Raw genomic sequence first — 16,074 nt, 5'->3', positions numbered from 1 at the left:
AGCAGCAGCAGACCGGTCTGATTACCGATAGCAGCAGCAGACCGGTCTGATTACCGATAGTAGCAGCAGACCGGTCTGATTACCGATAGTAGTAGCAGACCGGTCTGATTACCGATAGGAGCAGCAGACCGGTCTGATTACCGATAGTAGCAGCAGACCGGTCTGATTACCGATAGTAGCAGCAGACCGGTCTGATTACCGATAGTAGCAGCAGACCGGTCTGATTACCGATAGTAGCAGCAGACCGGTCTGATTACCGATAGGAGCAGCAGACCGGTCTGATTACCGATACTAGCAGCAGACCGGTCTGATTACCGATACTAGCAGCAGACCGGTCTGATTACCGATAGGAGCAGCAGACCGGTCTGATTACCGATAGCAGCAGCAGACCGGTCTGATTATCGATAGCAGCAGCAGACCGGTCTGATTATCGATAGGAGCAGCAGACCGGTCTGATTACCGATAGCAGCAGCAGACCGGTCTGATTATCGATAGCAGCAGCAGACCGGTCTGATTATCGATAGTAGCAGCAGACCGGTCTGATTACCGATAGCAGCAGCAGACCGGTCTGATTACCGATAGTAGCAGCAGACTGGTCTGATTACCGATAGTAGCAGCAGACCGGTCTGATTACCGATAGGAGCAGCAGACCGGTCTGATTACCGATAGTAGCAGCAGACCGGTCTGATTACCGATAGGAGCAGCAGACGGGTCTGATTACCGATGGTAACAGCAGACCGGTCTGATAACCGATAGTAGCAGCAGACCGGTCTGATTACCGATAGTAGCAGCAGACCGGTCTGATTACCGATACTAGCAGCAGCTAAATGGAGGGGATTCAGGGCGCGTAGGGAACATGGTGGGTTTATAGCCGGAGCTAGAGGTTTTCATGCAAACATTTCACACTCCTTAGTGATCTTTGCAAATTTCACGCTTTTTATTTCGGCATAAAAGGATGCGTCATGCCAAAGAATCACGTTTGCGTAACGCTAAAAAGTCAACAAGAACAGCATTGCATGATCAGATCATTCGCATTCGCATACACACACACACACACACACACACACATATATTACTGTCCCAGGCTCACCGCAGCTGATGAGTAGGGTCAGGCAGTTAGACTCGTCCCTTTAATGCACACAGAGTCCTTCTTACTATCGGTAACTTTATTGGAGGGGGAAACGGAAGCAGAAGGGAACTTGGAGGTAACATTTGTGTGAGGAAGGTGAATAAGCAATGCCTTGTTCCGGGGTAACAGAGAGACATGGCTGCTCACAGTGGCTGCTGGCTGGGAAAGGAAGGGGATATGGCAGCCTGACATGCAGGAAATAAGGCAGGGAGAAACCAACAGCAAGGGGGTGCTGGGAGAAACCAACAGCCAGGGGGTGCGGGGAGAAACCAACAGCCAGGGGGTGCGGGGAGAAACCAACAGCCAGTGGTGCGGGGAGAAACCAACAGCCAGGGGTGCTGGGAGAAACCAACAGCCAGGGGTGTGGGGAGAAACCAACAGCCAGGGGTGCTGGGAGAAACCAACAGCCAGGAGTGTGGGGAGAAATCCACAGCCAGGGGTGCGGGGAGAAACCAACAGCCAGGAGTGCGGGGAGAAATCCACAGCCAGGGGTGCGGGGAGAAATCCACAGCCAGGGGTGCGGGGAGAAACCAACAGCCAGGAGTGCGGGGAGAAATCCACAACCACGGGTGCGGGGAGAAACCAACAGCCAGGGGTGCTGGGAGAAAGCAACAGCCAGGGGTGTGGGGATAAACCAACAGCCAGGGGTGTGGGGAGAAAGCAACAGCCAGGGGTGCTGGGAGAAACCAACAGCCAGGAGTGCGGGGAGAAAGCAACAGCCAGGAGTGCGGGGAGAAAGCAACAGCCAGGGGTGCGGGGAGAAAGCAACAGCCAGGGGTGCTGGGAGAAACCAACAGCCAGGGGTGCTGGGAGAAACCAACAGCCAGGGGTGCGGGGAGAAACCAACAGCCAGGGGTGCTGGGAGAAACCAACAGCCAGGAGTGCGGGGAGAAAGCAACAGCCAGGGGTGCGGGGAGAACGCAACAGACAGGGGTGCGGGGAGAAAGCAACAGCCTGGGGTGCGGGGAGAAACCAAAAGCCAGGAGTGTGGGGAGAAACCAACAGCCAGGGGTGCGGGGAGAAACCAACAGCCAGGGGTGCTGGGAGAAACCAACAGCCACGGGTGCTGGGAGAAACCAACAGCCACGGGTGCTGGGAGAAACCAACAGCCAGGGGTCTGGGGAGAAAGCAACAGCCAGGAGTGCGGGGAGAAATCAACAGCCAGGAGTGCGGGGAGAAATCCACAGCCAGGAGTGCGGGGAGAAACCAACAGCCAGGGGTGCGGGGAGAAACCAACAGCCAGGGGTGCGGGGAGAAACCAACAGCCAGGGGTGCGGGAAGAAAGCAACAGCCAGGAGTGCGGGGAGAAACCAACAGCCAGGGGTGCAGGGAGAAACCAACAGCCAGGGGTGTGGGGAGAAACCAACAGCCAGGGGTGCTGGGAGAAAGCAACAGCCAGGGTTGCGGGGAGAAACCAACAGCCAGGGGTGCTGGGAGAAAGCAACAGCCAGGGGTGCGGGAGAAACCAACAGCCAGGGGTGCGGGGAGAACCAACAGCCAGGGGTGCGGGGAGAAACCAACAGCCAGGGGTGCGGGGAGAAACCAACAGCCAGGGGTGCGGGGAGAAACCAACAGCCAGGGGTGCTGGGAGAAACTAACAGCCAGGAGTGCGGGGAGAAACCAACAGCCAGGGGTGCGGGGAGAAACCAACAGCCAGGATTGCGGTGAGAAACCAACAGCCAGGGGTGCGGGGAGAAACCAACAGCCAGGGGTGCGGGGAGAAACCAACAGCCAGGGGTGCTGGGAAAAACCAACAGCCAGGAGTGCGGGGAGAAATCAACAGCCAGGAGTGCGGGGAGAAACCAACAGCCAGGAGTGCGGGGAGAAACCAACAGCCAGGGGTGCGGGGAGAAACCAACAGCCAGGGGTGCGGGGAGAAACCAACAGCCAGGGGTGCTGGGAGAAACCAACAGCCAGGAGTGCTGGGAAAAACCAACAGCCAGGGGTGCGGAGAGAAACCAACAGCCAGGGGTGCGGGGAGAAACCAACAGCCAGGGGTGCGGGGAAAAACCAACAGTCAGGGGTGCGGGGAGAAACCAACAGCCAGGGGTGTGGGGAGAAACCAACAGCCAGGGGTGCGGGGAGAAACCAACAGCCAGGGGTGCTGGGAGAAACCAACAGCCAGGGGTGCTGGGAGAAACCAACAGCCAGGGGCGCGGGGAGAAACCAACAGCCAGGGGTGCGGGGAGAAACCAACAGCCAGGAGTGCTGGGAAAAACCAACAGCCAGGGGTGCGGGGAGAAACCAACAGCCAGGGGTGCTGGGAGAAACCAACAGCCAGGAGTGCTGGGAAAAACCAACAGCCAGGGGTGCGGAGAGAAACCAACAGCCAGGGGTGCGGGGAAAAACCAACAGCCAGGGGTGCGGGGAGAAACCAACAGCCAGGGGTGTGGGGAGAAACCAACAGCCAGGGGTGCGGGGAGAAACCAACAGCCAGGGGTGCGGGGAGAAAGCAACAGCCAGGGGTGCGGGGAGAAACCAACAGCCAGGGGTGCTGGGAGAAACCAACAGCCAGGGGTGCTGGGAGAAACCAACAGCCAGGGGCGCGGGGAGAAACCAACAGCCAGGGGTGCGGGGAGAAACCAACATCCAGGGGCGCGGGGAGAAACCAACAGCCAGGGGTGCTGGGAGAAACCAACAGCCAGGGGCGCGGGGAGAAACCAACAGTCAGGGGTGCTGGGAGAAACCAACAGCCAGGGGTGCGGGGAGAAACCAACAGCCAGGGGTGCTGGGAGAAACCAACAGCCAGGAGTGCGGGGAGAAACCAACAGCCAGGGGTGCTGGGAGAAACCAACAGCCAGGGGTGCGGGGAGAAACCAACAGCCAGTGGTCCTGCAGGAACAGCCTGAGATAGGGAGGAGAGGAAGTTACATTTGTAACAACAAATACACTGAGGAGTGACAACAGCCATATAACAGGGATATATCTATATCTATCTCTGCATAAATACATAACGCTAATACATCACCATGTACAGTATCGCATGTTCAAATCATTCGCTTTTGAAATTCAATCAAACTGTTTTGTTTTTAATAGTTAAAACGTCACACGGCTGCTATTTCCGCACCTTTAAAAAGGCAAAATAGCCAATTTTTAAGAATCTGGGACAGTTTCTGTAGAACTTTCAATGCCACACGATCTGGCCGAGTTTTTGCAGATTCTGAGGACTTTGAGAAAGTTTGCTGCAGGTTATTACATCTCTAACTTTAGGAAAGCAGCGAGGAGGAGCAGGAAGCGCTGTATACGTTACGTTTCCTTTGCAGGGTTGCCTCTGTTTTATTGTTGATGGTAGAAATGAATATTCTCACACAGTAACTCTCCTGTGTTTCCAGCTGGTATTTTGGCAACATAAAGCGCCTGGATTCGAAGCGATACCTTCTGCAGCCATTGAACGGGAATGGGGCTTTCCTGGTGTGGAAGAATGAGAATGCCGACTGTTATTACGTCTCCGGTATGTTGGGTGCAGACTCAGTCTTATATCAGAACATCGAGTACCTCAATCCCTGCTCCAACACGTAGGACACACGTACACCTCCAAGAGATGGGTCAGGAGAACACAGGTCCAATTTCTGCTCTATGGATGGAGCAGGCAGAGGTTCCCTGGCAGCAGGTTACAGATGTGACTGATGGACACCAGAATTGTCTGGGTACATTTATCGGCCTTATTATATTCCCTGTATTGTAAGTGTGATGTTATAAAAATGGTGAAACGCTATGTGCCCTGATGGAGCTATAAAATAATATATATTGTACATACAAGACACGCGTTTATAAATAAATGTCACGTAAAAGAACGGAATCATAAAGATACTTTCTCCTCCTCTATATGCCCAGATGAACTTACAATCTATGATTGATGTAGAAACAGAGAGAGAACTATTTGTCAGAGTCCCACTGACGTATATACACCCCAAAGCATGTGGAGATGGGAACATGGCTGAGATACCAGCGACATATGCTCAATTCAATCATTAATCATGTGAATATTTAAATCGGCTTATTTCCCAGGAATCTCTGCGGTGTCCCATGTCTCTGCACATGCTGAATAGATAACTGCTTTGGGAGGTACTGTATGTAAATCAATGGGTGTGAGTAATGAAACCGCGATTCGGGATTTCACGCCCGATGGTTTCCTTCTCTTTCTCTCTATTTCGTTCTCTCTCTTTCCTTCTGTCTCCTTCCTTCTCTCCCTCCCTCTCTTTCTTTCCTTCTATCTGCCCCCTCCCTCTCCCTCTCCCTCTCCCTCTCCCTATCCTTCTCACTTCCTCTCCTGCCAAAGCCCTATTTCAGGGTCCGGATGACAGACTTGGTGACTCGCTTGTGAACTCACACTTTGTCGCATTTTATTTGCGTCTCAGGGACACCTTTCACAGCCTTTTGCCAAAGTTTCGTCTCTCTCTAGGGCCGGTACATAGACAGCTTCTCGACAAGAAATGATTCCCGCTATGTACAAAGCTGCCACTGGATATATATATTTTCAGAATGAATGAAAGGGAGCTTAATGCCCCCAAAGCCTCTATCCTGGTTTAACAAAAGTCTACTGCTCAGGCATTGCAAACTAACAAAGATACACTTGGTATTCTCAGTGCGCACGGAAGAGCTGGTGCGACATTACAAGATCCATCAATCCCCAATGTCCTACTACCTGGTGGAAAGGGCCTCGTTCCCGAGCATAGCGGGCCTTGTGAAGTACTATCAGCATGCCAGCGATGGACTGTGCACCAAGCTGGAGCTTCCCTGTGTGAAGGTGAGCATGGATAGAGCGCATGGATAGAGCATGGATAGCGCATGGATAGCGCATGGATAGAGCGCATGGATAGAGCATGGATAGCGCATGGATAGAGCATGGATAGCGCATGGATAGAGCATGGATAGAGCATGGATAGAGCATGGATAGAGCGCATGGATAGAGCATGGATAGAGCATGGATAGAGCGCATGGATAGAGCATGGATAGAGCATGGATAGAGCATGGATAGAGCATGGATAGAGCATGGATAGCGCATGGATAGAGCATGGATAGCGCATGGATAGCGCATGGATAGAGCATGGATAGCGCATGGATAGAGCATGGATAGCGCATGGATAGATCATGGATAGAGCATGGATAGAGCATGGATAGAGCATGGATAGCGCATGGATAGAGCATGGATAGAGCATGGATAGCGCATGGATAGAGCATGGATAGAGCATGGATAGGTTGACCAGCCTTTTATCTAACTGAACCTCAGTACGAGGGTGCCACACACGTAATGAGATCTCCCATGGATAAATTGAAACATTTCTAAGTAGTTGATGATACTTGATGAATCCGGCAACTTCTTTGACGCCACTGGAAAAGGTCACCCTGTCCCAGCAATCTGTGAGTTAGGGCAAAGAGCCACCCAGATTCCAGATGACAAAACTAAATAGTTGGATTGTAAACCCAACAGGTTTGTGATTGAAAGAATAACACCAGTGTCGCGGGAGACCAGGTTTGTTGTACACCTTTACCAGGATCATTCATTGAGCAAAACAAGATAATGAAATAAATTGTAGATTATTCACAGAAATAGACATACACACAGGGAAACACACAATACAGATGAAAAGCACACTTACTGAGGGTCTCGGGGTCGAAAATTAGACTGTTCTAGGTGCGGGGAACTCTAAATAAGAGTTTTACCCTGACCGGGACTTAGCCTGAAATCCTCTGGTTCCCAAATCGGCGTGAAGTTCCACACACCACCGCTCCCTTCTCTTCTGAGAACTTGGACACTTTTTGACCGGGGGATAGTACTAAAACTCCAGGAACTAAAATCAGCTTGTAGTTCCAGCTGCGTCCGCTATGTTCAATTATTAGAACTTGGGCGTTAAAACCGGGACTTGGTCTCTGGCGGGCGGACTTTTCAGCTTGAAAATCGAAGCCGGTTGCTCTGCTATTCGCGCAAGAGCATCTTAGAAAAGCCCGCCCGAACTTCTACCACTGGAAATCTCAAACCTGATTGGCTCAGGGGTTTCTTATAGTATTTGGGGCTCCATTCAAAAAATACTACAGCCAATCAGCGTGTGGGAACTTTCTCAGTAGCCAATCAGAGCCAAGCCGGTCTAGAAAGCCGGGTCAGCGGAAATCTGAAATTGCCAAGGGACATGCGCAAAATAGCCAAGGACGGAGGTGGCAATCTCATGCCACCCGCTGGGTCAGGCTCCTCCAAGTCTGGCAGAACAAATGGCAGCCCGGACGACTGCCATTGATCCCAGGACATGGGTACTTGAGCCCTTCCCTGCTACCCATATGGCTTTCACACCTCTGGCTACTTTGAACTCCGATGTCGAGCAGATTTACTGGCACCAACTTGGTAGCCCTGACAGTCTGTGTGGGTATCGGTTCTGAAAGTCCCAGCTCATGTACAGTGCACAACACATACCAGCACTATTACAGTATTAATAAAAAAAATTAAAAATACACTTTTAATACTTTCCCAAGTCTCTGGGTATGGGGAATAGAATAGAAAGCTGCACTTTATATTTCTACCAGCCCTTATTCCCCACACACTATCTTTAGACTTAGACTGGACTCTGAGAGTCCCCTCACAACCTGATATACAGTAGCGGCATCCTTTATTCTTACCAATGCCGGCGGCATGCCGGGATCTACTCCGGCTGGCGCCAGTCTAGACCGCGCGCCGCCGCGTTTCCTCCACACACCCCCCCTCCACTTCGGGTGCATTTTAGCCCCCCTTCCCGACCCCGAACCCGGCTCCTGCTCTGCCCCTCTGCTTCCTCGCACCCCCGCTTAACTCACTCTAAACTCCAGGGGTGTCGGGGAAGCCGGGGAAGCCGGGCGCGCACGTGACTGTGACGTCACAGTGCGCCGCAACAAGCCGCGTCACCACGCTTCCCGCACGCATCCTGCCGTGCGGGAAGTGTAAGAATAAACAATGTCGCTACTGTATGGTTGGAGCACCCACGAACCCAATACAGGTTCTCGGCTACCTGGGCAGAAACTGGGTATCCCCCTTAACCTAGGGACCCCTTATAGTTACAGGGACACTTTTCATCCCTTTGCCCCATTTACCTTCCTGGGCTGTGCTGAAGCAGGGAACCCTAGCGGTGAGTCGCGCAAGCGTTTTCAAGGGGAAATATTGCCGGGACAATATGTCTACATGTATCCGAGAATCGGGCATGATTCCCGGGTACATTTCTAAGGGAACCGACAACTCCGGAACCCCAACCTCCTAGGCACATTCTGTCAACGGTTCCTCCGCAAACCCCCCCCCCCCCCATGAAACTCATACACTAGCAATCCCTGCTCGCTGGCATACCCGGACAGGCAAAAACACAGAAAATCTTTATTGCTGCATATTACAGGTTATGCATATACAGTTACTGGGCTCAAGAGCTGACTCTCTTCAACCCTTATACTCGGATCAGAGGTAACCAAAACAGGGCTTGCCCTTTATTAAGAGCCTGGTTACCCCCTCACGTTACAGTAATGTCTCCGCTTTCTGAATGGGTGAACCTAGTTTAAATGCCAGTTCCATCTCCCTGTATAGCCCCGCGACCCGCCATGGGGAAAGACTCTTATTGTTTATAATACAGCCACCGCGGCTACCCACGGTTGTAGCAAATTGCTTTTTTTCCAAACAAGACCACTGATGTCGAAGGGACAAGAACAGAAAAGGGCCCGTTACCTAACATTCTGCTCTCTGTATATGGATGAATTAAAATGTAACCTTTATTAGGAACATAATAAAATAATGTGACACAAAACTAACAAGACATAAAAAGACACTAATATTAATAATAGGTGTAGGTTGTTGGCCAAATCACGGTATAATGTAATATTACATCTCCCTAACAATAGGGGTCAAATGCCTATACAAGGACAAACACAGTACTGTATAGCTTCATATAGTTGATCACTATGTATGATAGAGGATAAGACCTTCATACACTGATGTGTGTGATATCTCTGCATACATTTGCCAAGCACCAAATAATACAGTATAGGGGCTTCTTGAAAGAGCCTAGGTATATTTATACAAAGTCTTGTTATTGATATATTTTGACCGTGTTGTTAAAGGTGCTGTTAGTATAAGCTCCTATGTCAGGTGCATGCATTGATGCCAATCTGATATACCAGACTCAAAACGTAGATTGTATAGACAATGATGCATCCAGTGATCAAAGGAAAACCTCTAACCTACATTACAATTCTGATTTGCTTTAACAGCATATGTGGGTGCACCCCAATTCCCAAATAATTGGGATTAAGTAAAGTATGGGATTAAGTAAAGTCATGGTATCTTTACCGTGCTACTGAATAAAAATTATATATATATACATATATATATATATATATCTCAGTCGCACGGTAAAGATACCACAATATATTTCAGTGAGATACGAGTTTTGAACATAGATCGGGGCTAATACTATTAGACCAGTTTCTTATCATACAAGAAGACCTAGCTATATATATTTCTAACAGCTATTCTAATGCTGCAATATTCACATTTGGTGTGTTTCACGAACGAAACCACTGTTTACCACCATACATTTGACCCCTATTATTAGGGAGATATAATATTACATTATACCGTGATTTGGTCAACAACCTACACCTATTATTAATATTAGTGTCATTTTACGTCTTGTTAGTTTTGTGTGTCACATTATTTTATTATATACCTAATAAAGGTTACATTTTAATTCATCCATATACAGAGAGCAGAGTGTTAGGTAACGGGGCCTTTTCTGTTCTTGTCCCTTCAACCCCAGTGGTCTTATTTACTCACTAGCCCCAGGCCCCTCTCATCACCTGTACAGACTGTAGCAAGAGCCATTTCTCTTCCCCTTATTCTCTTATTACCACCAAATTGCTTTTTCCCCGCACCTTGGGGGGGAAGGACATTCAGTCATCTTTACCTGGGTGAGAAATATAACATTGGCTGATATTAAAACAGACTGATTTGTTTGTAATGTTTCAAACTAAAGAGGCTTCGGGGGACTTACAGTAATATGTCCGGGATCCTCATTGAAAGTCATTTTTTCTACAAAATGTAATGGTGCCCAAGTCTGGTTATCAAAGTATATATAAATATTAATCAATGTGTTAAATAAATAAATGCATAAATTAAACCAATGTTAAATGTGGTATTCGCAATGCCAAGGGCCAATCAATACAGCTGAAAATCATTTCAACTAACAGTTATCAGTATCTCATGGTGTTACCGTGTCCGTTATTTGTTTCCCAAAAGCTGGACCTCCCTTCTGTGGCAAGTCTGTCCCACAGAACCGTGGACCATCTGGAAGTCCATCCCAGTTGCATCAGCAAGGTCAAGAGATTGGGCAGAGGGAGCTTTGGGCTGGTGTGGCTGGGCCTGTGGAACGGAACGACTGAGGTCGCAGTCAAGGAACTTCAAGGTGATTCCCATTTATCTCTCACCCTCCCCATCTATCTCCATGCCAACTCTACCATGTTATTTCTCACTCCATAATCTCTCACCCTCCCCATCTATCTCCATGCCAACTCTACCATGTTATTTCTCACTCCATAATCTCTCACCCTCCCCATCTATCTCCATGCCAACTCTACCATGGTATTTCTCACGCCATAATCTCTCACCCTCCCCATCTATCTCCATGCCAACTCTACCATGTTATTTCTCACTCCGTAATCTCTCACCCTCCCCATCTATCTCCATGCCAACTCTACCATGTTATTTCTCACTCCGTAATCTCTCACCCTCCCCATCTATCTCCATGCCAACTCTACCATGTTATTTCTCACTCCGTAATCTCTCACCCTCCCCATCTATCTCCATGCCAACTCTACCATGTTACTTCTCACTCCATAATCTCTCACCCTCCCCATCTATCTCCATGCCAACCCTACCATGTTATTTCTCACTCCATAATCTCTCACCCTCCCCATCTATCTCCATGCCAACTCTACCATGTTATTTCTCACTCCATAATCTCTCAGCCACCAATCTTCATATTGCATACATTCAAAGTATGGCCCACTCTACCATTCATCTCCATGCCATTACTGGCCTGCCATCTCGTGTCCCATGTATTATCTCTTACCCACCACCAATCTCTAAGCCTTCTCACACTCCAACATCTATCTCATGAAACCAATTCTCCTCACCTCTATCTCCATACCATATCTCCATAGGGTCTAATTGCTAAAGTATCTTACTAAAATAAGCTGTGAAAACAGTGACCACCAATGTCACGTTGTTATAGAAAAGGAATCCTAATGAAATCAGTTTTTCACAACTTCGTGGTGCTTGTTTGTGGTTTTGGATTAGCAAATTCATAGATTGTCCTTCTCCTTTCTATGGCATCACATAACAAGCAGGGAGTGCAGCCAATGGGAGGCCCAGCGCGAGCAGGCAATGCCACCAATGGGAGGCCCAGCGTGAGCAGGGAGTGCAGCCAAAAGCAGGCCCAGCATGAGCAGGGAATGCAGCCAATAACAGGTCCAGCACGAGCAAAAATGCCGCCAATAGGAGGCCCAGCATGAGCAGGGAGTGCAGCCAATAGGAGGCCCAGCGTGAGCAGGGAGTGCAGCCAATAGGAGGCCCAGCGTGAGCAGGGAGTGCATCCAATAGGAGGCCCAGCGTGAGCAGGGAGTGCATCCAATAGGAGGCCCAGCGTGAGCAGGGAGAGCAGCCAATAGGAGGCCCAGCGCGCAGGGAGGCAGCCAATAGGAGGTCCAGCGTGAGTAGGGAGTGCAGCCAATAAGAGGCCCAGCATGAGCAGGGAGTGCAGCCAATAGGAGGCCCAGCGTGAGCAGGGAGTGCATCCAATAGGAGACCCAGCGTGAGCAGAGAGTGCAGCCAATAGGAGGCCCAGCGCGCAGGGAGGCAGCCAATAGGAGGTCCAGCGTGAGTAGGGAGTGCAGCCAATAAGAGGCCCAGCATGAGCAGGGAGTGCAGCAATAGGAGGCCCAGCGTGAGCAGAGAGTGCAGCCAATAGGAGGCCCAGCGCGCAGGGAGGCAGCCAATAGGAGGTCCAGCGTGAGTAGGGAGTGCAGCCAATAAGAGGCCCAGCATGAGCAGGGAGTGCAGCAATAGGAGGCCCAGCGTGAGCAGGGAGTGCAGCCAATAGGAGGCTCCACACGAGCAGGGAGTGTAGCCAATAGGAGGCCCAGTGGGAGCAGGGAGTACCGCCTAAAGGAGGCCCAGGGCGAGCAGGGAGTTCCACCAATAGCAGGCCCAGCATTAGTAGGGAGTGCAATGTATAGGAGAATGAGCACAGACAGGGAGTGAATGGGAGGCTCAGCATAGGCAGGGAGTGCAGTATGGAGTGTATGGAACTCTGGGACACATCACAGGCAGGGAGTGTATGAGAGGCTCAACACAAGCAGGGAGTGCAGCAGGGAGTGTAGGGGACACAGCACAGGCAGGGAGTGTGACAGGGAGTGCATGGGACACAGCACAGGCAGGGAGTGTATGAGAGGCTCAGAACAAGCAGGGAGTGCAGCAGGGAGTGTAGGGGACACAGCACAGGCAGGGAGTGTGACAGGGAGTGCATGGGACACAGCACAGGCAGGGAGTGTATGAGAGGCTCAGCACAGGCAGGCAGTGCAGCAAGGAGTGTAGGGGACAGAGCACAGGCAGGGAGTGTGACAGGGAGTGCATGGGACACAGCACAGACAGGGAAGCAAGCAGAGCGTGTTGGGAGCCTAAGAACAGAGAGAGAGTGCAACAGTGAGTGTATGGGACACAGCACAGGCAGGGAGTGCAGCAGGGAGTGTATGGTACACAGCACAGGCAGGGAGTGTGGAAGGGAGTGTATGGGATGCAGGAAGTGCAGCTGAGTGTATGGGAGGCTCAGAACAGGCAGGGTGTGCCGCAGGTAGTGTATGGACACAGCACAGGCAGGGAGTGCAGCAGGGAGTGTATGGACACAGCACAGGCAGGGAGTGCAGCAGGGAGTGTATGGACACAGCACAGGCAGGGAGTGCAGCAGGGAGTGTATGGGGGTCTCAGCACATGCAGGGAGTGTATGGGGGTCTCAGCACATGCAGGGAGTGTATGGACACAGCACAGGCAGGGAGTGTATGGGACACAGCACAGGCAGGGAGTGTATGGGACACAGCACAGGCAGAGAGTGTATGGGACACAGAACAGGCAGGGAGTGCCGCAGGGAGTGTATGGGACACAGCACGGGCATGGAGTGTATGGGACACAGCACAGGCAGGGAGTGCCGCAGGGAGTGTATGGGACACAGCACAGGCAGGGAGTGTATGGGGGTCTCAGCACAGGCAGGGAGTGTATGGGGGTCTCAGCACATGCAGGGAGTGTATGGACACAGCACAGGCAGGGAGTGTATGGGACACAGCACAGGCAGGGAGTGTATGGGACACAGCACAGGCAGAGAGTGTATGGGACACAGAACAGGCAGGGAGTGCCGCAGGGAGTGTATGGGACACAGCACAGGCATGGAGTGTATGGGACACAGCACAGGCAGGGAGTGCCGCAGGGAGTGTATGGGACACAGCACAGGCAGGGAGTGTATGGGACACAGCACAGGCAAGGAGTGTATGGGACACAGCACAGGCAGGGAGTGTATGGGGGTCTCAGCACAGGCAGGGAGTGCAGCAGGGAGTGTATGGGACACAGCACAGGCAGGAAGTGTATGGGACACAGCACAGGCAAGGAGTGTATGGGACACAGCACAGGCAGAGAGTGTATGGGACACAGAACAGGCAGGGAGTGCCGCAAGGAGTGTATGGACACAGCACAGGCATGGAGTGTATGGGACACAGCACAGGCAGGGAGTGCCGCAGGGAGTGTATGGGACACAGCACAGGCAGGGAGTGTATGGGACACAGCACAGGCAAGGAGTGTATGGGACACAGCACAGGCAGGGAGTGTATGGGGGTCTCAGCACAGGCAGGGAGTGCAGCAGGGAGTGTATGGGACACAGCACAGGCAGGAAGTGTATGGGACACAGCACAGGCAAGGAGTGTATGGGACACAGAACAAACAGAAAGTGCTGCAGGGAGTGTATGGGGGGGCTCAGCACAGGCAGGGAGTGTATGAGACACAGCACAGGCAGGGAGTGTATGGGACACAGCCCAGGCAGGGAGTGTATGGGACACAGCACAGGCAGGGAGTGTATGGGACACAGCACTGGCAGGGAGTGTATGGGACACAGCACAGGCAGGGAGTGTATGGGACACAGCACAGGCAGGGAGTGTATGGGACACAGCACGGGCAGGGAGTGTATGGGACACAGCACAGGCAGGGAGTGTATGGGACACAGCACAGGCAGGGAGTGTATGGGACACAGCACAGGCAGGGAGTGTATGGGACACAGCACGGGCAGGGAGTGTATGGGACACAGCACAGGCAGGGAGTGTATGGGACACAGCACGGGCAGGGAGTGTATGGGACACAGCACAGGCAGGGAGTGTATGGGACACAGCACGGGCAGGGAGTGTATGGGACACAGCACAGGCAGGGAGTGTATGGGACACAGCACGGGCAGGGAGTGTATGGGACACAGCACGGGCAGGGAGTGTATGGGACACAGCACGGGTAGGGAGTGTATGGGACACAGCACGGGCAGGGAGTGTATGGGACACAGCACGGGCAGGGAGTGTATGGGACACAGCACAGGCAGGGAGTGTATGGGACACAGCACAGGCAGGGAGAGTATGGGGGTCTCAGCACAGGCAGGGAGTGCAGCAGGGAGTGTATGGGGGTCTCAGCACAGGCAGGGAGGGCAGCAGGGAGAGTATGGGGGTCTCAGCACAGGCAGGGAGTGTATGGGACACAGCACAGGCAGGGAGAGTATGGGGGTCTCAGCACAGGCAGGGAGTGCAGCAGGGAGTGTATGGGGGTCTCAGCACAGGCAGGGAGTGCAGCAGGGAGAGTATGGGGGTCTCAGCACAGGCAGGGAGTGTATGGGACACAGCACAGGCAGGGAGAGTATGGGGGTCTCAGCACAGGCAGGGAGTGCAGCAGGGAGTGTATGGGGGTCTCAGCACAGGCAGGGAGTGCAGCAGGGAGAGTATGGGGGTCTCAGCACAGGCAGGGAGTGCAGCAGGGAGTGTATGGGGGTCTCAGCACAGGCAGGGAGTGCAGCAGGGAGAGTATGGGGGTCTCAGCACAGGCAGGGAGTGTATGGGACACAGCACAGGCAGGGAGAGTATGGGGGTCTCAGCACAGGCAGGGAGTGCAGCAGGGAGTGTATGGGGTTCCCCGCTGTCACTGTGTTGGGGTCTCTGTATCTCCGCAGTCAGTGCCGCGTCCCTGCAGAAGTCGCTGTACGGAGAGGCGGAGACCATGTGGAAGCTGAGCCACGAGCGGTTACTGAAGCTGTATGCCGTGTGTCTGCAGACCACGCCCGTCTTTATCGTCACCGAGTTCATGAAAAACGGGACCCTCAAGAGCTATCTCCGAGGTGAGACACGCAGAGAGCTCTCCTCACCATCACTCACCATCACTCACCATCACTCACCATCGCTGTGCTCACACAGCCCTGTTATCACTATCACTGTGCTCACAGAGCCGTTATCACTATCACTGTGATCACAGAGCCCTGTTATCACTATCACTGTGCTCACATAACCCTGTTATCACCATCACTGTGCTCACAGAGCCCTGTTATCACTATCACTGTGCTCACAGAGCCCTGTTATCACTATCACTGTGCTCACAGAGCCCTGTTATCACTATCACTGTGCTCACAGAGGCCTTTTATCACAATCACTGTGCTCACAGAGCCCTGTTATCACCATCACTGTGCTCACAGAGCCCTGTTATCACCATCACTGTGCTCACAGAGCCCTGTTATCACTATCACTGTGCTCACATAACCCTGTTATCACCATCACTGTGCTCACAGAGCCCTGTTATCACTATCACTGTGCTCACAGAGCCCTGTTATCACTATCACTGTGCTCACAGAGCCCTGTTATCACTATCACTGTGCTCACAG

General features: G+C 52.0%; 2 protein-coding genes across 2 annotated transcripts in view; one reads left to right on the top strand and one right to left on the bottom strand.

Annotated features, from left to right (window-relative positions):
* Positions 1–16,074, bottom strand: part of ZNF512 (zinc finger protein 512) — a 478,050-nt gene that overhangs the window by 330,068 nt on the left and 131,908 nt on the right. The gene's annotated exons all lie outside the window — the stretch shown is intronic.
* Positions 1–16,074, top strand: part of LOC142492526 (tyrosine-protein kinase-like) — a 54,191-nt gene that overhangs the window by 28,022 nt on the left and 10,095 nt on the right. Inside the window, exons 2-5 of the mRNA XM_075595226.1 lie at positions 4,462–4,580; positions 5,716–5,876; positions 10,371–10,536; positions 15,373–15,537. Coding sequence (XP_075451341.1) covers positions 4,462–4,580; positions 5,716–5,876; positions 10,371–10,536; positions 15,373–15,537 — 611 coding nt within the window. The remainder of the gene's footprint in view (positions 1–4,461; positions 4,581–5,715; positions 5,877–10,370; positions 10,537–15,372; positions 15,538–16,074) is intronic.

This window comes from Ascaphus truei, chromosome 4 (assembly GCF_040206685.1).
Source record: "Ascaphus truei isolate aAscTru1 chromosome 4, aAscTru1.hap1, whole genome shotgun sequence".
Lineage (NCBI taxonomy): Eukaryota > Metazoa > Chordata > Amphibia > Anura > Ascaphidae > Ascaphus > Ascaphus truei.
Note: the sequence above shows the minus strand (reverse complement) of the source record. Positions and strands in the feature narration are given on the sequence as shown.